General features: G+C 38.0%; 1 protein-coding gene across 3 annotated transcripts in view; it reads right to left on the bottom strand.

The window, feature by feature from the left end:
• LOC104480416 (guanine nucleotide-binding protein G(I)/G(S)/G(O) subunit gamma-4) overlaps nucleotides 1–21,918 on the bottom strand; it is a 109,480-nt gene that overhangs the window by 23,184 nt on the left and 64,378 nt on the right. For 2 of the 3 annotated variants that reach the window (XM_086745918.1, XM_086745906.1), the window contains exons 32-52: nucleotides 19,321–19,497; nucleotides 18,761–18,837; nucleotides 17,686–17,874; nucleotides 16,814–16,959; nucleotides 16,639–16,735; nucleotides 15,890–15,951; nucleotides 15,465–15,520; nucleotides 14,273–14,425; nucleotides 13,660–13,904; nucleotides 12,852–12,918; nucleotides 11,919–12,075; nucleotides 11,388–11,528; nucleotides 10,853–11,070; nucleotides 9,283–9,513; nucleotides 8,389–8,578; nucleotides 7,343–7,479; nucleotides 6,484–6,582; nucleotides 2,950–3,089; nucleotides 2,559–2,656; nucleotides 1,260–1,416; nucleotides 981–1,052 (exon numbers count right to left, since the gene is read on the bottom strand). In XM_086745918.1, the coding sequence (XP_086602044.1) occupies nucleotides 981–1,052; nucleotides 1,260–1,416; nucleotides 2,559–2,656; nucleotides 2,950–3,089; nucleotides 6,484–6,582; nucleotides 7,343–7,479; nucleotides 8,389–8,578; nucleotides 9,283–9,513; nucleotides 10,853–11,070; nucleotides 11,388–11,528; nucleotides 11,919–12,075; nucleotides 12,852–12,918; nucleotides 13,660–13,904; nucleotides 14,273–14,425; nucleotides 15,465–15,520; nucleotides 15,890–15,951; nucleotides 16,639–16,735; nucleotides 16,814–16,959; nucleotides 17,686–17,874; nucleotides 18,761–18,837; nucleotides 19,321–19,497 (2,909 nt within the window). Of the gene's footprint in view, nucleotides 1–980; nucleotides 1,053–1,259; nucleotides 1,417–2,558; nucleotides 2,657–2,949; nucleotides 3,090–6,483; nucleotides 6,583–7,342; nucleotides 7,480–8,388; nucleotides 8,579–9,282; nucleotides 9,514–10,852; nucleotides 11,071–11,387; nucleotides 11,529–11,918; nucleotides 12,076–12,851; nucleotides 12,936–13,659; nucleotides 13,905–14,272; nucleotides 14,426–15,464; nucleotides 15,521–15,889; nucleotides 15,952–16,638; nucleotides 16,736–16,813; nucleotides 16,960–17,685; nucleotides 17,875–18,760; nucleotides 18,838–19,320; nucleotides 19,498–21,918 lie in introns of those variants that run through there. The other variant, XM_086745907.1, reaches the window with a different exon arrangement.

Genomic DNA, 21,918 nt, shown 5'->3' with positions numbered 1-21,918 from the left:
TCTCATTTAAGTAGGAAACTTTAAATTATTCAATAGCTACTAAATCATTATCAACAGGCTTTGTGAAATATGCTTCTTAAAGGAGGTAACAAAGACCATAACTGCTATCAGACAATGTTTTTAATTTCCAGAAAATGGTGATTAGTGGTTTGGTTTTTAAATAATATTTGAGCAATGGTCAAAACAAAATTTTTTCAGAGTAATTTGTTACTGTGCTAACATTAAGATTATATAATTTTGGCATAACTCTAAGACCTCTATGCAGGGTACTGTACCACTGGGGATGTCAGAGACTCAATCCTTTGACTATGTTCTGAAAACCTTTGGCATGAGAATAATTCTGCTTATATAAATCATCAAGGGGACTCAGAGAAAATTACACAAACACTCCAAAATGGTAGCTTCCAGGCTCCTCTGAGTTTCCTTTACTCCCTTCTCCACCATTTCCCTTCTAGCATCAGAAAAAAAAAATGGCCAGGGAAAGTGCAGTGTTTTCATTTATTTCTCAGGGAGAAAAAACTCTGGATATTTGAGCCCGACAAAGTTAATATCTCATGGTTTCTACACAGATTCTGGGGAAAAAAAAATATTCAACTTAAGAATAAGAAGCATAGCTATTGTTCAGTTCTCAAGGGAATCCTGCTAATTTCTATCTGCCAGAAGCAGAACCTAGTTATTACTGTCATTACAATTACAGTACACTTGTGCTCATTCTGCTTTCATGAATAATTAGTAGGATTGCATTGCTCTTTTTAGACATAGGAGTTTACCTCCTGTTCTCATGTCAAATCCACGTTCAACACTCAAGCCTATTTTGTTGTGATTCTGGTTTTTTTTTTTTAGGGGAGTGTTTTGGGGTTTTTTTGTTGTTGTTGATTGGTTGTTTTCTTTGGGTTTTTTTTGTTGTTGTTGTGTCATCCCCATGCCCCCTCCCTCACTCCAAGAAAAATCCATGTATTGCATACTTAAGATCATCTTACCTTACAATAGGTTTGGCTGACTTTGAAAATGTTATTTCTCGTACTGGCTTCAAGTCCCACGTACTCCACAGTCTGAAATAAAGAAATTTTTTTCACATTTAATTTTACAAATATTTCAGTGATAAACATAACCTGTTTAGCAAATATTAAGATTGCAAACTCAACAACATCTTGTCCACCTTCTTTAAAGCCAAATACCAGCTTGATATTTGGCTACATGCTCTCAAACTGTGAGCCTAAGTTATAAAGTATTTTAATAAATAAGTTTCAAATGCTCACCTTACAACTCCATTTTCAAGCCCCCCTGCAATCACGTTGACAGACACTCCTTCAGGCTGGTTAGAGAACGCAACAGAGCAAATACTTTCCCTGCAGTGTACGTGTCCCACAAGATCACCATTAACTGTCCAAAGTCTCAAATCACTACCCCCTCCAACTGCAACAGAACATAGCACAGCAGTATTAAAAAAAAAAATCTAGACTACAGCTAGGTCTATGCAACAGAATCTTTAAGTGTTAAAGAACTGAACTTTTTGAAAGATGAGAAGGTTTAAATGACTCAGGGATGTGTGCTGCAGTAAACAATTAACTCTTCCTTGCTTTTGTGACAGGGAGCATACAAACCACCAAGACTCTGCGATGATTTAGAAGACATCACTTCATATTTATGGAACATTGTACTTACAAAATGCTATATGAATTCAAGGTATTTACTTTTAATGACCAATTTTCAGGTACTAACAGTAAAGTACTGAGAGGGAATTCATACTATCTACTTTAAACTTGTACTCTAGCTTGCATTTTAAGCCAAATACTTAAAAGCAGCGGTTATTTTACCTAGTTATCTGGGATTATTTGATTCCATCAAAGAACTAACAACTCAGCTACTGCTTTGTCTCAAAAGGAATTGAAACTCAGGTCCCTTACTAATTAAAGAAGAATACAATGCTTTCCAGAAAAAAAAAAAATGTTTTGTGAGCTACAGAAATGGAGTTGAAAGTCTCCATGTAATTTTAAAACCTAAACATTAGGTTTCTGGAACTACCAGAATAATATCCCTTTGTCCCTTAATACTATAGGGACACAGACTGTGCCATTTTGCTTTCTCTCAGTATAGCTGTTATTCCTCTTTGCTTTAAATTGGTGAATAGCAGAGAAAATCTATATGTTTGCTTCTGGGGATATGGAAGCATTTAAAGTGATAGAGTGAACAACAAAAATTCTGTTGCTCTGTAATACACTGTACTCCTCCCCTGAAGAACTGTACCTTTGACAACAAATCCCTGTTAAAATGAAAGCAGCCAACTTCCCAGAATTTAGGTCTCCCAGGAATCTGTTGAAATTTCAAGTCTTTTTATAAAGAGATCAAGCTGTTAGCTTTTATATCTCTACATTTTACTCAAAGATCTGCCTAATAATTTCTGGAGAAATTTATATGTTACTATGTTGAAAAAAAGAAGAGTACTCTTATTTGATCGAATGCATCCTCAGATTAACACACGCTCAGTAACTAATACAATGGCAAGTCTCATTATTTGGTTTGCAAGTCAAAACAGCTCTCCTGACTGCCAAATATACCTGAATCACAAACTGTTGCAATATCACCAGTTGTTTCGCTAGCTGAAACTGCAGTCACAGGACTCTTGTGTCCAGCCAGACTCTGGACATAGCACAGCCTGAAGAAAATAAAGAGAACAAGCCTAAAGTTCAGATTCAAACACAGAAAGGGTTCTTTGAGGAAAATATTTAAGATATATTAATTTCAATCAATGTTTTGCATGATTATGGTATTTTTCATATTAATTCTGGAACTCCAGCACGCTCCATGGGAAAAAACCATAAGGGTCTGACTTCACTTTAAGATATACACGGAACAAATTCAGTTAACTTTAAAAGGGTAAAGATACCCAAAAGATGGAATACAGGTATTTAGAGGAAAGCCATTGGAAAGTTACATATATACTTGTACCTGTTCAAATCCCATATGATGCAGGTTCCATCTTTGCTGACACTTATCATTATACTGTATGGTTTGCACACAAACAAGCTCGTTATTTCTGCTGTGTGACCATACAAATGGACTTGAGACTCCATTTCTATCTCTGAAGGCTGAAAAACAGCAAAATAAAGTATAAACTCTCACAAAAAAAAAAAAATAATGTCTTTTTTTTTCTGACAAGGATAAGCCTAGGGACAAGTTTAATTCTTAGAATATAGTTCCCATTACTTTTAAGGTAATCTGTTTAGCAACACTGTTAATGCTTTATAATGTGATAAGCCATACATATCATTATCATTCAAACTTTTTACTTCCAGTGCTTTAGTCTAAGCAAATATTTTGATGAATCAAAATGAAGAACTATTGTACTACTTCTGTCTCAATTATACATCTTTAAAACAGCTGATTTGTTTTCTGCAAGACTGCTGTTTCCACATGACAGCAAAACGTCAGTCCTCAATATTTTAACATCTAGAGGAAGCTCAGCAGTTATCACTGTGTACAGTAAATTACTGGGAATTCCTCACGTTGGTGCCAAGTCCTTCAGTGACATCAAGTTGGAAAAATATGCAGGAAGTTTAAATATAGAAACTGCTAGATAAAAATTAAAGCAGCAAATGACACTTCTTATTCAAGTTACATCATTTGAAATGATTCAGACTTCCTGAAAACTGGCTAAGTTGAAGGAGCTGCTTAATCAGAATACTAATACTTTAATTAAGACAGCTTGCTGCACAGAGATTAGAATAATTAGATACATTAGAACATTTTTCTACTTGTTTCCTCACACATGTCAGAGAACATTGTCTGCATTTTTGTATAAGGGTAGAGGATGCATACAGCAGGTCTACAAAAAGCTTTCAAGTGAAACAGACAAGATAAATATACATCTGCTTAACTCTTAGTTTGCAGAAAATTGACGTCTTTCTGCAGGGGGACAATATAATCTGTATAATATTGCAGAAGTCAATACACTTTGACAACAGGAAGACCTGCTATTTTGCTCTTGCTACTGAGCATCTCATTCAAGTAAGATACAGTTACGAAAGTATCCAGTTGTAATTCTCAGAACAGTATGGTGTCTCACATATACAGATTCTTCTTTAATCCTTGCTAAGTTTAGAGAAAAAAAAATATACCAAGTTTTTCCATAACAGCAACAATCAAGACTTCTCATTTTCTGAACAACTGATTTTGATAACCCTTTTACTGTGCTCCTCCCATCTCCTCCAAGTTGTTGCTGTTGATCTGCATTTCAACACCTGAGCTGAAAGCAGGATTCACCTTTAGCAGCTTCTCTGTATAGCACAAATAGCAATGGTTCATTGATTCTTCACTGGGTTATGGTAATAGTATTGTAGTGAAACAAGCTGGAATTTTAGCACCAACTGTATTAAGGTCAATAACTTACGAAATAATTACCTCATTCCTAAATGCTATCTTTCTTTTACTTCCCACTTGCTTTTAGATGGCAACCACTAAAACAGTATCTAGATGTGGAAAAACATGCAAGTATGTATCTACCTTTAAACAGCAGTTCTTTCTATTGGTTGCCCAAAATGATCACCTACAGCCCTTGAATGGAGAATTTAAATGATCACTGCCCAGTTTTACTCAAACAGGTTATTGAAGTGCTCTCTTTCTGTTTGCAAGACAACTCTAATAGTCAGCAAGTGAAGGCTAGAGTAATCTGTACAAGCAGAAAATTTTGGCTGAAGTTTTCATAAAGGTATGCCTTACTGTCACAACAGATGACAGTTTCACAGTAGTACTTCATTAGTTTTTTGACCATCTTAAACAAAGGCTAGGAAAAATAGAGCGTCTGAAGTACAAAGTTGAGGTATTTTTAAATTCTGACAGCATGCCTTTGAATTCCCATATCCAATTAATGACACGATATCTGTTTTATGCCTATGCATTGAATTTATATAAATCTGAAACAGGACAAAATATTCATGTTTGAAGTACCGCATTATAACAGACTGTTCACTTTATCATCGAACAGCTGACAAGATGCATACAGAACAGATGCTAGGAAGCACATTTGCATTCCCTGCAGCCCTGACTTTGATAACCGACTCAACAACAGGAGCTACAAAATTGGCGCCGAGGTCAGTTTGCCTGGGGCATGTCAAACTGTCAGTGCTGCGAAATTCGGCAAAGATGGTCTCAAATGCAACATCTGAGTAGCTGAATAAAATTCACTTGTTTCTAGGAAATGCAGGAAACAATCATAATCCTGCTACTAGAGTTTCTTTTTAGCATTGCAGAGGGCAAGTATACTGAATTTCTATTTTAGTACTTCAAAAAATTTTAACTGGAATCCAAGTTTCAGTACAGGTTATTTACAAGCTCACTATTCTGGTGAGCAGTTAAGGTGCCAGACTTAAGACCCAACTGATTGAAGCTTGCAGGTTTCAAACTCAGCTTCATATTTTTAAACTCAAAGTGCTGCTGAGCTCAAGAAGTCTGAGTGGCAGATCACCAGAAACTGGAAGAAAGCCAAAGAAGAAATCACTGTATGTTTGTGCTCTTCCCAGTCTAAGCATCTGCTGTTTGCCACTATTGAAAAGAGGAAACTAGGGAGGCATAGCAGGTCATACCAAGGTTCCCTCTAGCCCATGCTAATGTAGTGATTCAGGAGCACAGTACTACAAATGTGTTTGCGAATACCTGTATCTTATCAAGCTAAATTTGATAAGTCAGTTTGGTTTGCTTGTTGCTATGGGTAGTCCTGTAGACACAGGAATTACCTGTCAAGAAGGTTATAAACTCTTGTTAAAACTATGGAGAGTACAAGGTACTGCTGGAGAAAGTCAGAAGCTCAGAAACCCAGTCTGAACCAGATTAATTTCAAGTTCTACTTGTGTTTTCATACCATACTTATTACTGCATAGTATCAGGGTGATCTCTAGTAGTATCTCAGTATCTTCCACTGATGCATTAAGTAATGCAAGTTACTTTGCTCCCTTCTCTCCTCACAGTTTTTCCCCTTGGGGAATATGACAAAGTAGAGAGGCTTAGTGGTTTATATATACACTGTCAGAGATTTCATCCTGGCTCTGCATTTAAAATGTTGTTTACTTTGGGGAAATGCATTCCACAGTTTCAGTTAAGGCTTTGGAAGTCTGTCTCCTTCACAGAAAGTTACTCCTTAATGTAGAGAGCTTCATTATGCCAGAGAGTTTCAATTCCAAGCCCTAGCCTGAATACAGTCAGAGCTGTATATGTAATCAGTTGTACACCCAGATGATGAGGGCTGACTAAAGTCTAGCAGTATATGAGTAACAGCTTAAGCAAAAGCCACAAATAAACACGCTGAGATAAAGCTAATTAACAATGTCAAAGAGAATCCTTCAAAAACAAACACTAAACAAGCACTTGATCTTTTTAGCAATTGTCCCGAGTATAGCATATTCCCTTTTTCTTACTTTTCCTGTTTGAAAAAAAAAACAGTGAACACAGCTAAGTCCTTAAATAATAATCCTGTCCGATGGAACTTACTGTATTGCTAGTGAATCTGTTCATATACGCTGTGATGACACCGGATTTACTACCTGTGAACAGCTGACAACTGTCTGGCACCCAAGCACAACTTGTTACCTTGGAAAGACAAAAGAAAGCCAGAAAAAATTAGAACAAAACCTGTTCTAACTGCTATTTTCATTATGCCATAGCATTTAGTGAAACAGGTTATTTATTTGCTATCCTAAGAAAAGCCACATGAAATACCTAAGTTAAAGCAATCCAAGAGTTTAAAATATACCTGCTTTAGGTCAATTTTGCTATTACTTCAGAAACTACAGTAAAGAGGGAAATTCTGTGTATCCCAGAATTCACAGCGAAAGAGCAGTGAACTATTGCAGGCTTCTAGATCTACAGCCACATCAGACAAAGTCTTTTCGGTAGAATCTCACCAACCATTGGAGCATAACTGAGATTATGCTCCCTAACAATCTTTTAGACAATCTTTTTCAGAGGAATCCTAAACTATAGGAGAGTTCTGCTTCTAATGTGAGGCATCTAATTTTTTCCTCTATTTATTTTCTTGGCCCAGAACTTAAGCTTTTAATAAATTCATACCCATAGGAGAGAAAAACTATAAGAGTCAAATGCATTCAGAAGGGATCTTTACCTAGTACAGGAACACATCCAGGAGCAAGATACACTGGAGCAGTGAGGGACACATTCCAAAGGAGAATCAAACAGATTAAAACCAGTTGTGTTTGGATGCTCCTCTCCAAGAATAAGATTTGTTATTTACTACAGGCTTTGCAAAAATGAAAGCAAGAGTACCTACTGCCAAGTCAGGCCACTACTTAAACTAGCAATATTGAATTGAAGACAGAGACTTATTTTTTACCTGATGGAACTGTGAACTCTGTATAAAATTTACTGGAGGTTCACTTTGCTTGCTTTTCAGTCGTAAAATGTTATCGGCATATCCCCAGCTCAGGATAGCTGACCACTGAATATCAGTGCTGTGCATGCTTCTCACACCTGAAGGAAGGCATATAATATTGTGTCACATATGCGACCAAAGAGTTGATCACTTTGATAGTCAACAATAAAAATTTCAGGTCCATGTTTTACTACAAGCAAGAACATGAAAAACTCTGAAGTTCCAAAAGAAAATATTTTGTTAGGCTGTGGCTTAATCTGCAGTGTACTATAAACAAACAGTTTTCAGAGACTAAGTAAACATTCGGTGCTCTCCAAAGACAGTCTGCAACCTGGACAAAGCTTTTTTGAAGAAGTGTTGCATCTATTGGGAGTGGAGAAGAGGGGAAGAGGCTGACAATACTTCCCAACTAAAGAGATGATTGTTCACAACTTCAAGGAGAATGTTACGTATTTTTGTTGACTTTTGTTTTGAAGCTGTTTATTTTTTAAAACCCTTCACTAGTACATGTTACAAAGAAAACAAAATAAGAGTGTGAACTGTTTTTACGTTATCAATAAGAACGCCTCTGGAGTTTATCTGAAAGCAGAAAATCCTTCACCTCTGCTTTATGCTGATAACTTTTCCCATTCTCTGCCTCTAAAAACTGTTCCTTTAATTCTCCTTTCTGTTGCCGCATGTTCTTTTTATCTGTTCTTCAGTTCTTCTTAGACTAAATCTGCTAGCAAGTTCTAAAAGTTAAATCGTCATGCTTCAGTCACTTTAATGAAAAATATCAACTTAATTACAGGATGCCTCTATGTAGTTTTGAAAATTACAAGTAAAATTCACCCTCCAGGAAAGATACCACACATGTGGAAGCTGCTACTGGATTTATAAATCAGTCTTTGGCAAAAGTGACTAAATTTGGGCAGTTTGCTGAAGAAAATAGTAGCATTAGGTTTATATTTTCTTATGGCTCATTTTTGTATATATTGTGCATGCAGACAATAAGCACAAATTCATACCTTGCTCCTTGCTATATATCATCAAAAGGCAAAACTTGCGGGACAAACCACAGATGGCTTTAGTTGGCAAAGCCTGGAGAGATCCAAACCTTTCTCCATGCGGTTGGCTAAAGCAGACAACAGGATCTGGAGCACTTGGGGAACCAACATATTCTCCCCACTTCAAGCCTTTTATCCATGGTAATGGACTCTAAAGCAAGCACAAATATGGTTCAAGTTAAACGGTGGTAAAAAGCTCTCAGCAAAATGTTATTTAATTAGTAAGGAAGAATAATTCATATTACATTCCCATAAGCAATCACATGGTAAGGACTGCTGAAGCACTCTAAAAACACCAGAAAGACAAGTATGAAGCACTGTAGTGTCATCAGCTAAACTATTAGCTTTAAGTGAGTTCTCCCATTTCTTCAAAGGCTGAGATGGCAAGCGGGCAGTTCAGGTACCGTAGTGAAAACTACTGATTTCTTTAAATGCAAGGATTCAGTTTCTCACTGGACTTTAGGGAAAACAAGTGTTTGAAGTGAAGAAAGTTAAACTGTCCTACAGACAACGAAAAAGTTGAGGAGGGAGAAAACACAGTATGTTTTTACCTACTATAGGTCTGCACACAGAATCCAGAATTCATCATTGAACATATAAAACCGGTTAAGTGAAACACTTTCCAACACTTATTTGCTATAACCAAGATAAATTCAGTTCTTACTTTGACACAAAGGATATCACTAGTGTGTGAAAATAATTTTCACTATCACTACTAATTTTGTTTTGTATTTTCTTTACAATACAATTTGGGTAGTAAGCTGCAGTTTTCTGAAAGAAACTGTAAACATAAGGGTTCAATAATCACAGCATAGGAATATTAATTAAACCATCTTGCAAATCAAAACAACATACTGGATATATTATCTCTTTAGTTTGTTCTCTGGTTTCTCTGAAAGCAAATTGCACTAGTAATCCCATGGCAGCAGGAAGTTCTCCTTCCATGATAAGCCTGGATCCAGGTCTGCTAACGTGTGCTGCATGGAACAGCTGGCGAGGTGTTTGCCCATATGTTTTTATCATTGTTTCAAGCGCTCTTCTCTGAACAGGATCCTCAACAGCAGAAACATCCATCCCAAAATAGGTCTAGAGGGGAAAAAAAAAGGCGAGAGGGGAGAATAAGCTTGGCCAATTTGTCTTTGGGAAAGATTCCTCAACCCACACACAAATTTAGAAACAGTTGCTTGGTTAAGACTTCGACCAGAAGCCATCCCACTAAAGAGCTGCTGAGAACAGTAACTTTTTTACCACTTCTTTATTGGAGATAACTACCATTTAAGGTTTATCATCATGTGAGCTGCTCCTACACATATTCCATAACTAATTTCTGTCGAAGAGGTTTTCTTAGTAAACCTTTACTAACCTGTGCAAAACCACAGCAGTTGCTGATGATAAACAAAAAAAAAAAAAAAGAAAAAAAAGAAAAAAAAGTGTTTTCTGTACCTCTTTTTAATTAATGTATTAAAGCTCTGGTTTAGGGTGGGGAGGGAGGAAGAACCTTCATAATTCAGGAGAGCAGAAATTATTTTATTTCCTCTACTTGTCTTTTTCATGTCTAATTGTGTACTACATACTTTTCCTCAGTCACACTGACAAAGGCCTTGACTTTTCACTTTAAAAAACAACGAACACACTCATATAAACTCAGTATTTGAAACTTAAGGTAATAACTTAAGCCCCCAAAAAAAGGAAAAGGAAGGAAAGCATTTGAACAGCTACTTGAAAAGAAAAAGCCACCACTGCCAAACGCTAGTGTTTTATTAGCTCTTTCAGCTATAGAATGAATATTTAAGCACATGGAACACATTTGAATGCATTTGAAACCAGCACTGCCTGTGCAGCAAACCTTGTGATAGTAAGGATTGAAACTAAAGAATACAATCCAAGATATCTGTGTTAAAATTAAGCAGTGAAACTCTGGAAGTCTTCACATTCAATTAAGACTTATTTGAAATTAGATTTACTGGAGGGGAAAGTGCTCATTAGAGCGACAAAACACAAGATGCATATGAAGGGAAGAAAAAAAACGAGCTCAGGAAAAACTGAACTAATTTAATCGTATCAAAAGCTGCAGCACAATCTGCCTAAATGAAAGGCTTCTTTTGAAAGAGATGGAAGCAGGTACAGACCAACACAACGTGTATACCACTGCAAACAACTTCCCAAAAATTCTAAAACCTATACCTGATCATCTCCCATGCCTATCTCAAGGCAAAAAACCACAAACACAAATTAAGTCTCACAACAGTCCCTGGGACCTTATCGGTTCCATACTGAAATGGTTAAAGCCTTTTCTTATTCTTCAGCACCTCATGAGCAAGGGATGTTGCTTCATGCTGGATGTTTTCCAAGCAAGTCAGACCAAACTTTCCCCCATTAAGTTACTAAGTACAATGAACAAACATACTACTTAACAAATACTTACTGCAGGATGAAAGACATTGATAGCCTGGACAGAGGCCTTGCCTTTTTGCTTATAACCAAACACCAAGTCAATCCAGTGACAGATTGTCTGGGAAACATGGTCAGACTCCAAAGCCTGACGATGAATCAAGATAAACAGACGAGGATCATTACGAGCCCAGGGTGGAAGATTGACATGGTTAACTCTGTCACCATTTTGACGTACTCCAAAATCAAAACCTAGAAACAGAGGAGTAAGTGTTCCAATATTTCAGTTGACAGTAACTTTGAAGAGGTTAAGGTTTAGGAAAGCTAACCATTAAGCACAGTGATTGGTGATCAACAAAGCAACACTATTAACAAGTCCCCCTCCAAACATATTCAAGCTGTACATACTCATTCAAATGGAAAAGTCAGACAACGGGGAACTCCTTTGCATCCAACATAATTATGAGAAAACTTGCCGTAAGTCCTACATAACAGCTTGTTAGCATATCCTGCAAAATCATGCCAGATTTCTCCCATGTATCTACTGCTTAGCATATTCAGTTATGTACCTTCTCTGTTAACTAGAAAGTCAGGAAGGTAGAAAAATTCTGGGATAAGTTCCTTCACATCAGTCATTGATTCATACGAAGAGAGTCTCCAGGTTGTATTGGTAGAGTGAAAAGTTCTGTCTGGGATGTCAAAACTTTGATCTGTAAAGAAATCCAAATAGAATTTGTTACATCAATCATGGACATGATAACAGTTGCACATCTGAAACTTCAAGTAGTTAACTGCTCTCTAGTTAGCTGAGAACATTTAGAATTCTTCTATCTCAATTCTTAAGTGTTACACAATGACTGTAAGTCAAAAATAGGTCAGCTTTTTATTCTACATACAGTTATAAATATAAGATGTACAGCTTTATGGTCTAGTTTGATAATTTCAGAATGGGTCTACTCTGAAAGCATAGCAGATTTAATTTTACTGAACTCAGCTATTTGTAATTGATCAACTATGCTAAACAGAGTAATGTGCAGCATTCCTGAGTCATTGGGACAGGCCCAGATGTGAAAAATAAGAGCAAGAAAAAGTAATCTTACCTTGATAAGCTAAAAACATTTTCGTAAAAGGTGGCAGCCTAACTAGGAAATGAAGGACAGTTCCACTGTTGGAATAATGAGATCCATAGTGATACGGTTGCACAGGGGGCATTGGATCATCTTCTCGTGCTCCTTTACGGTACTCTTCTTCCAAATACTAGAAAAATAGTAGGATTAAAAAAAAAAAAAAATCACAAACCTCTTACTTGGACTGTAGCAAAATTAAGAGGTATCAAAATCTTAAGCCAATTTAAATGATCTGTCTTCTGGAACTTATTACTTTTGCTCTCCCCTCTCCCTTCTTGTTTTCTAACACAGCAGAGTCATTGTACAAGCTTTTCAACACTACATGGAAAAAAATATTTGCAAATAATACAGTAGACCAGGGTGATATAGGCGTAAGTTTGGAAGTCCAGCTATAGATGCTTTCGTTCTCCAGTATGTTGTTATTTCCTAGAGCCTTTAAAACATTCTAAAGAGCAAAAATCAAAGAGCACTGTAATCATAGTAGGGCATGTTAAAAATAACAGAGTACTTGAGGGAAAACAGCTTTTCTGTTAACCAACAAAGAATAGCCACAAGTTCCACTGAAGTAATTTTAAATAAACAGCAATAAGTTAATATTACTAATCTTCGGGGATCTTTAAGTACATGTATATTCATATGTAAGAAGATACCAATTTAACCTCCTCAACAGTATCACACGGAAAGACCAAATTGATTTATGATTTCAGGTACAGAACAGACAAACAAGTTCCAAGCATATTATAAAACAATTCCCAGGAAACATAGCATACTGGAAACGAGAATTCCATAGACACAAAATTCTGGATTTGTGGTTTCTTATCTCCCCATCAATATATGTTACAAAAATTAAAGCCTCCATATAATTTATACACAGGAAAAATGCAAGAGGCAAGTTATCCAATTTACCTTGTAAGTATCCACATAACGATCCTCTTTTTCTTTAGACTGCACAGCTATCGGTTTGACCAGATTTCTGTAACAGAAGTAGTACTGATATCTTGTCATTTTTATAAAGGTGTTGATTCGTACCATTTAATAATGCATTATTAAGAATAATGCCTTTAATATCAAGAAAAGGACAAGCACAACTTAATAGCACTTTACAAGAGTGCAAAAAATAAAAAGGCCACTTTTAGTTAGTGCTAAAGGTTAACTCGGATCCACAGACCACTCCATAGCACAGAACAGGCAAGCAAATGCAAAGTGCCTCTGTCAAATCAGAGGCATCATAAAGGCAAAGACTGTGCACACAAACTTTAAATTGGCTTAACAGAAATTTATGAGGATGAGACAATTCACTCTGATCTATTCAACAATGAAGACAACATGATTTTGTAACTGGCCAAATAATTTACAGTATTATTTCCTTTTCAATTTAATTTTTGCTAATTGGCCTGGAAGCCTTTAATCACATGAATTTAAACATACAGCTTCTATTTAAATCTGTGGACTATCCGTATTGAATTAAGACAGTGTGTAAGTCCAATTCATAGCATCCTTTGAATATACACACTTATAATACTAGGCATTTTACTTAAATATCAGAGGTGAAGCAGCCACTTATTGTAAAAAGCCCAAGTTATTATGGATGAGGCTTGTCCCTGAATAGTTCCATTCACGTATGTGTGCAGTTTAGTACAATGAAGTTAAAAAGCTACGCTGGACGATCAGTTAAATTACTTGGAAATAACCAGTTCTAAACATTTCATATTACCTATATACTGATGGATCATTTAGGTCCAGAGTTTCATTGGTGTAGTCAGAAAGTATAAAAGGAAATACTGGATATTGCATGAGATCATTGAAGGAACGGCCCGCATGTTTGTTTAAATGAGTCAGATATTCAAAGTTAGTAATCTGTCCTGTGCACCACAGGTGGGTCAAAGCAGTAATGTTTCCATATTCCAAAAGGTTAGGCAAATTGTTAGTTAAGATGTTGTGGTACACATCATCACGGACCTAGAAGAAAATACCACAAATTTAATAATGTAATTTAAAAAATTTCAAACTACCAAGACTTAGTAAGTTTCTCTCATTTTACAAGTTTCCAGATATCTGTTGTAATGGAATAATGCTTAGTATTACTAAGATTCTTTAACATCTTAGTACATCAGAGATGTGTTTTACAACATGATTTGTCTAGGAGTTTGTCTAGAACACAACATGGTGTTTGTCTAGAAGTCTAGCCGAGCAAAGTTTTTTTCGAAGGTATTAGAATTTAATTAGTCCATGCAACAAGTCTCCTTAAAAACTGATGCATGAATGTTCATCTTATGACGACACAGCAAAACAATTTGATATATTATTATGCATCAGTGCCACATTACCTTTGTATTATCAAAAGCCAAGAGTAAAGTTCTGCCATTTGTTAGAAATATTTCCACAGCATTGTCTCTTAACTGCCACCAGCGCTTATGAACTTCCTTAATTTCCTCATAGGTCCAGGAAAATGATGCTGGCTCAGTCTCTCCATGAAAACTCTGCAGAATTTGCAATTGAAAAAGTTATTTTAAATAGTAGATTTTCCAAACAAGAAACTCTTCAATGCAGCCAGTTTCTAACCATACAGCACTATCATAAGGCAAAGTTTAGTTTTGCTGCAATGCATGAAGACACTGCTGTAATTTTCTTCATACAAGTTTCCCATCCTCCACTCTCCTCAAGGCAGCGGGCAGAACATCATGCATGCTCCCCAGCCGCTCCAGTTCCCTATCCAACACTGGCACACAATGCCATACTTTCACTGGGTCTTAAGCCAAAACAGTGGACAGCGAACCAGAGCAAGCAAAGTTTTGCCATTAATCCCAATTCTGACAGTTCTACAAAGGACAAAGCAACAAAACAGTTGGTAACATCTTAAACCACAGGAGTTGTGTGCTTAGTGAATGCAAGGAAGAGCTCCCTGAAAACAGTTTAAAAAAAAACAAACAAACAAAAAAAAAACTTTCACCAGAACAACCCATATCTTTATAAATGTCTGTTGTATGTATAAACTTAAATAATACATCAGAGCCTTTGTATATCAGGAAGATCAGGTCAGTTTCAGTTTCCTCCATGAAACAGTCCCCTCTTGTATAGGATAAGGGAAGAGCTAGAAAATCCTACAGAGTGGAAAATTCAAGAATCATATGCTGTAGAGTATGGCACAATTCATACACTTGTGAGTTTCTGTACTTCCTACTGCTCCAGCTTCTAGTAAGGCAAGTTATCCAACGTGCAGACCAAAGCAAGCCCTACACACTTATGCTGATGAACTCAGAGCAGTGGAGAGCAAGGTGCAGAAGCCTCTCCACATCACCCCCTCCTCATTCCCTTCCAGTCCCTTTCGTGTTTTCTGCTATCACCACCGATTCCACACCCAGAGGCAACAGAAGCAACACTGAACCCAAACTAAGCAGTTTGTCTGGCCTTGTCCAGAGACCTCTAACTCAAGTACTCAATCTCAGTGGCAGTAGAGAGAAGCTACACATGGTCATAGTTTAGAGAAGTTAAAGTTGGACAATATGCTCTAATACTTACTGAATTTTCAATTGTGTCTGAAGCATTGTCTTCAACAAAATACATGCCACATTTTCCTGTAGGAAAAAGTAGTTGCAAAAGGTATATGATATTACTATTTGTATAGTACTACTTAGTGTTAGATAAACAATGTCTAGGAGTTAAGAATACTAAGAATAGTACCTCAGCCAGACAGTACTTGACAGAAATAGAATTTATAATTCCGTATCTTTCAGCAAGTGGCCTGCAACTTTAAAACTTAACTACAGTCCAAATAGCACTCATGCAAACAGTGAGGAAGAAAGGCAGAACTGATCTATAAAGTATATAATCCATTAGAAGTCAAGCAACAGCTCAATTACCTAAAACAATAAAATCAGCCAAGTTTATATACACAGCAGAATCTTATTAAAAAAGGTATTATGAGGACTGAAAATTGTACTTACCTAATAACAGTTCACCAGCAGTCTCTCTAGAAGGTGCCACACTTATACATCTTCGATTAACTCTGAAATATTTCAGAGTGTATTATTACTTATGGATTTACATACCTTTTGGTGTGTCCCTAAAACTAACAGCCTCAAAGACTACAGTTGAAGAAAGACTTCTCAACACCATGACTGTAATGGTTCAAATGTCAAGGAGGGAAAGAAAATAGAACCTCAACTTTCTATACTTGCATATTAGTGTATTCATATTTATTTCTTTGTATGTTCTCTGCAATTATTTTAGGCAGTATTAGTGCCTGTAATAGGTGGTAAATTGACACAACTGCAGAGTTGAGTAACTCAATGGTACAAGCAGAGAGGATTAAAACACTTTGCTTTTGAACACTGATAGAAAGACCTACCAGATCTAGTCACATTGCCTGTCTTCAATATCCAAGTACACATCAGTAAAGAAATCCCATCAGGTTATCCCACAGAAGTCTCATCCCCATATCACAATAGATGGTATTTGCTTTTACTGATTTTTGAAGTCATGGAGATAGACTGTTTTAAGACTCAGAAAATATACATGTTGGTAGCTCTGATCTTCTGCTTACAAGTACAGCAAAAAACCTACCATTTTTGACCTTTGCCTTTTATCTCACTTGATTATTTTTTTTTTTAATGTTTATTTAGGAAAAAAATTGAGAACTTTCTTTGGAATGAAAGAAGGTGGGAAGGGGAGGTAAATGTTACCAAAACCTTACCTTATATGTTCACTTGCAGCTTTGTCCTTTACAGTAGAAGAGTGAGAAGAATGTGTTTTGTCTTCAAATAGATAAGACAATGGAGTTTTTATCACACCTATTAAAAAACCCACAAATAATAAGGCACTAGTAGCCATTACAATTCAGATACACTCCTAGAAGATGTCATAAATACCTTCCTGTTTCTGCCTGTCTGGGAGAAGGTACTTGTTTGGAATAGTTAGGTAGCACCTCTGCAAGCGGCGCCTCTCTCTGTTTGGGCCCTCTGTTGGATCCAGTTGCCAAGAAGTTGGGTAATAGACTGGGTCATACCAGAGTGCTCTGAAAAACAACAAAATACCTTCAACTTTGGCAGCAGAGGCAGTACATATTCATTCTATTTTTCCCTAAATAGTAAAAAGGCAGAAGTTTCACAGCAGTACATTAGGCAGTTATTTCCGAAAAAGTATCAAAAGACTGAATTCTGTAGTTTATTTCCATGAGCTATCCTACTGACCGACCACTTAGGAGCTACTACTGTAAGACTGCTCTTGAAGTTACTAATTCTGATGGAAAACAGCTATACAATGAATCCAATACTTTATTTTGAAAATGCAGCTGCTGCAAACATGACATAATACTAGTTCTGCAGTGGTAAAAATACCATTGTTTGGTTTCCTGTCAAGACTTAGCATCTTTTGCTCTATGCAGATTAGATTACACAGTATCTAGATGCTAATGTGAATAACATTACCCAAAGAATGTTTTGTTACCCATTGTAATGCAAGATATGAAAACTTTGACATTCTTCATTCTATTAGGCATAGCAAAATGTATCTGACAACAAACTCGTCTAAATGGCATAGAAATACTACTTGGCTACTCACCTTAAAATAGGAGAATAAATAAAGTCTTTTACAAGTCTTTAACCATCAGATGATTGGAAAAAGTAAGTAATTCTAATTTTAATATCATCTACATTTCATGTGCCTTTAAGGAGAATAAGAAGCACATGTCAGGCATTGAGCCTGTCTCTTGCTTTTTCACTGAGATGAGAGACCAACTTACCGATCATGGGTAAGCTGCTGAACAAGTTCCTGCCAATGTCTGCTGGCACTTAGCTCTGCCTTATACATCCCCCTGATGTGCTGGATTACTTTCTTCCTTTCCATTCCTTGTGACAGAGACACAGCTTGTGTGATATCTCCAGCTATTTTAGAAATGTCTTTAGATTTTGTATCCAGACGTTGAAAGAGACTGAGGAGAAAGAGTTGTGTTTTAAAATGTCAAATAAACAGTCTGAAAAGGGAAGGCAAGACACCGACAACCCTTATAAAATACAAGCAGTTTGGCAGAATATATCCATAGTTCTTGTTACAGCAGATGCAGAGCAACTTAGCCTACATAATTTTCAGGAGACTCATGAATACCTTCTGCTTCTTAGCCTTCAAAAAGCTATTACTTGTGGCCAAAGACAAGACAAGCCAATCAGATGATCAATGGCTATATATTAGCGTGCTTTACTAATTAATGTATACTAATTACAATAAAAATCTGAAGAACGATGATTTACCACTGCTCAAATCTCTGCAGTTATTCAACACAGTAAAGTCTTATCACTGGTCTGGACAGACTTGACTAAGCTGACCTTTACAGCTACTACAGCTGCCTACGTTGAAGCATGTTGTGTGTGCATCTCAGATCTCATTTTTATGGCAAAGCCTAAAATGTAAATTAAATGAAAGAACCTCTTACACTACCAAAATTTAAATTATACCAAGTAGCACCAGTCTATGTAGCTCACAGAAGTGTTCAAATACTGTGCTGAATATAATGATACTTTATTTGTATTGGGTGATTGGACAGATACAACAGCTATAAAACTAAGGGTGAAATGCCAGACGTGCAAAAAACAAATCCGTATTCTAAAGTTCACACAATGCCATTTATTATACAACCTATCCAAATGCATATACCTACAATCAAGCTGTTTTTATAATGGTAAAATAAAAAACTGAAGGCTAGCCATGCTGTTAATTTGAAGAAACATCTATAATAGCCATATAGACAACTTTGCAATGGGGTGTGCTGAACAGAGAACATTCCTAAGGAGTTCTTGCAGCCCCTTTAAGGCAGCACTTACTTTTGACGATTATTAGCCATTGTCTTCTCCCAAGCAGCTTTGTTTATACCTTCTTCCACCTCATATTTCTTCTGATCCTGAATGGAAATTTTATACATTACTTTTTTTTCAGATGGACATAATAAGGAAGAAGCAGCTAATGAATATGTCAGTTTAAAAAAGAGACAGAAGACTGACAAAACTGTTCAACTGATAACTTCACAGCATTTAAAACCATCAAGACTTAATTTCAGTTACTGCGGTTTTATTATATTTAGGTGTAATTTTATTTTTTTTTTTTTGCAAGGAACCGTAAAAATTATTTTTCCTGACAATGGGAGATACTAGTAGCTTATTATGAACTCCCAGCTTTGCCTAGCTAAGTAATATTATTAACCAAGAAGCAAGAACACGAGCTTGCTGTGAAGCACTGAGTATGTGACAGAAATATTCAGAACCCAAAAGAGAATCCCCAAAAGCATACGCCATGCACCAAGTAAACAAACCTCTGTCTGCAGTCATATAACAAACAATTGTCTGAAATATACCCAGTTTTTAAATTAAAGTTTCCATCCACAAACCTCTTTCAAAGCTTTTATTAGATCTGGTTTTGGTCGTGGGCTCAGAGGAATGCATTTATAGCCACAACATTTTAATGTATTCATAAAGTCTCCTGCTGCTCTTTGTTCTTCTTTGGTCATTTCATCACTGTGATTCTGCATTAACTCATATAAATAGAGCACTAATTTAGGTCCATGCTAGAAGAAAAAAAGGGAAGAGAGAAAAAGAGATGTATGGTCATTCTCATTTCCACAGTATAACACTGGACAGTTTTTTCCTCCAACATTATTTCCTTTCTAGTCAGCCTGGAGAGATTTCTTCTATTTTTTTCTGTGATTTAAAGAAAATAGCTGCTTTAGTGTTTGAAGACAAGCTTCCATAAAAGTAGAAAGAACATGCTGAATTTAATCCTTCACATGATTGAACTTCCCCCAGCATCTTGTGACTTTTCAAATGGCTTACAGAAAAGCTAAGTTTCTTTTCCAAGTACTCAGCTCCTGCAGCCTTGTTTATACTTCAGAAAAATATGTGCCAGAGACTCCTAATTTTGCCTGCCAAGAATGCCACACCTTGTTTGATTAACCCAATCAGCATTGGCAGACACAGGCCGTAAATGCACTCAACATGACACTCCCACAGAGAAGCCATTGCTAGTGTATCAGCTCTCTTCTTACTGGTGAAAGTGAATTATAGAATCACAGAATGGTTTGGGTTGGAAGGGACCTTTAAACGTCATCTAGTCCAAACTCACTGCAAGGAGCAGGGACATCTCCAACCAGAGCAGGTTGCTCAGAGCCCCGTCCAACCTGGCCTTGAACATTACCAGGGATGGGGCATCCACCACCTCTCTGGGCAACCTGTGCCAGTGTTCCACCACCCTCAACATAAAACACTTTTTCCTTATACCAAGTCTGAATCTGTCTCCCTCTATTTTAAAACCATTATTCCTCGTCCTATCACAACAGGCCCTGATAAAGAGTTTCTCCCTGTCTTTCTGTCGTAGTTCAGCCCCAATCGGATCAGACTACGCAGTCTCTCTCTCACTCCCCCCACCCTCCGAGAGAACAGGGAGAGAAAATATAAGGAAAAACGGCTCAAGGTTTGAGATAAGGACAGGGGGAAATCCTTAAAGTTACTGTCACGGGCAAAACAGACTCGACTTGGGGAAAACTATTCATTTATTACTAAAAACAACAGGAGAATGAGACAGAGAACAAGATAACCTCCCCCCACCCCTCCCTCTTCCCAAGCTTAACATATCTCTACTACCTTCCCCTCCCTGAGCAGCACAGGGGGGAAGAGGGAATGGGGGTTGTGGTCAGTTCATCACGCGTTGTTTCACGCCGCTGCTTCATGGTTGGGGGAAGAACTCCTCACATTCCTCCCCTGCTCCGTTGTGGGGTCCCACCCCTACGCCACAGTCCTTCATGGAACTGCTCCGGCGTGGGTCATCTCTTCCACGGGTGCAGTCCCTCCAGAACACCTGTCCCAGCGGGCCCTCCACAGGCCACAGCTGCCTTCAGGCATCCACCTCCCCCGGTACGGGGTCCTTCACGGGCTCCAAGTGCATCTCTGCTCCTCCGTGGACCTCCATGGGCTGCAGGGGGACAACCTGCTCCACCATGGTCGTCACCACAGGCTGCAGGGGAATCTTGGCCAGGAGTCGCATTACTCCTCCCCCTCACTTCTTCACTGACCTTGGCGTCTGCAGCCGTTCCTCACAACAGGCTGGTAGATGCCTCTCAGGATCTTTTTTACATCTTATTCACTTCTCATCTCCTCTCCACTTCTTGCAGCTGGGCTGGGCCGAGTCGGGCCCAGTCGGCTGCCTGGTGAGAGGCCAGAGGGTGAGGCCTGCGCCTCCCCCTCTGCGCCTCTGCCCCTGCTCAGCTTCTTCACATCTTCTCTTCTCTCTCTTTTTTTTTTTCCTGTTTTTCCCTTCTTAAATACGTTATCGCGAGACATTCTGCTACCAATCGGCTCGGCCTTGGCCAGCAGCGGGTCCGCCCTAGGCCTGGCCAAGTCCCCTGAACAAAGGGGAGCGGCTTCTAGCAGTTTCCTACAGAAGCTACCACCTTAGGTCCCCGCCTACTAAACAAAACCACGACATTTTCTTATAGCCCCCTTGAGGTACTGGAAGGCTGCTATAAGGTCTCCTTGGAGCCTTCTCTTCTCCAGGCTGAACAGCCCCAACTCTCTCAGCCTGTCCTCATACAAGAGGTGCTCCAGCCCTTTGATAGTCTTTGTGGCCCTCCTCTGGACTTGCTCCAACAGGTCCATGTCCTTCCTATGTTGGGGGCTCCAGAGCTGGCTGCAGTACTCCAGGTGGGGTCTCACAAGAGCAGAGTAAAGGGGCAGAATCTTCTCCCTCAACCTGCTGGCCATGCTTCTTTTGATGCAGCCCAGGATGCGGTTGGCTTTCTGGGCTGCAAACATGCATTGCCAGCCCATGTTGAGCTTCTCATCAATCAACACCCCCAAGTCCTTTTTCCTTAGAGCTGCTGTCAATCCATTCTCTGCCCAGCCTGTATTTGTGCTTGGGATTGCCACAACCCACGTGCAGGACCTTGCACTTGCCCATGTTGAACTTCATGAGGTTTGCATGGGCCCACCTCTCC

Source organism: Chlamydotis macqueenii, chromosome 3 (genome assembly GCF_036417535.1).
Source record: "Chlamydotis macqueenii isolate bChlMac1 chromosome 3, bChlMac1.mat, whole genome shotgun sequence".
NCBI classification, from domain to species: domain Eukaryota; kingdom Metazoa; phylum Chordata; class Aves; order Otidiformes; family Otididae; genus Chlamydotis; species Chlamydotis macqueenii.
This window is presented reverse-complemented; position numbering and strand designations above follow the sequence as displayed.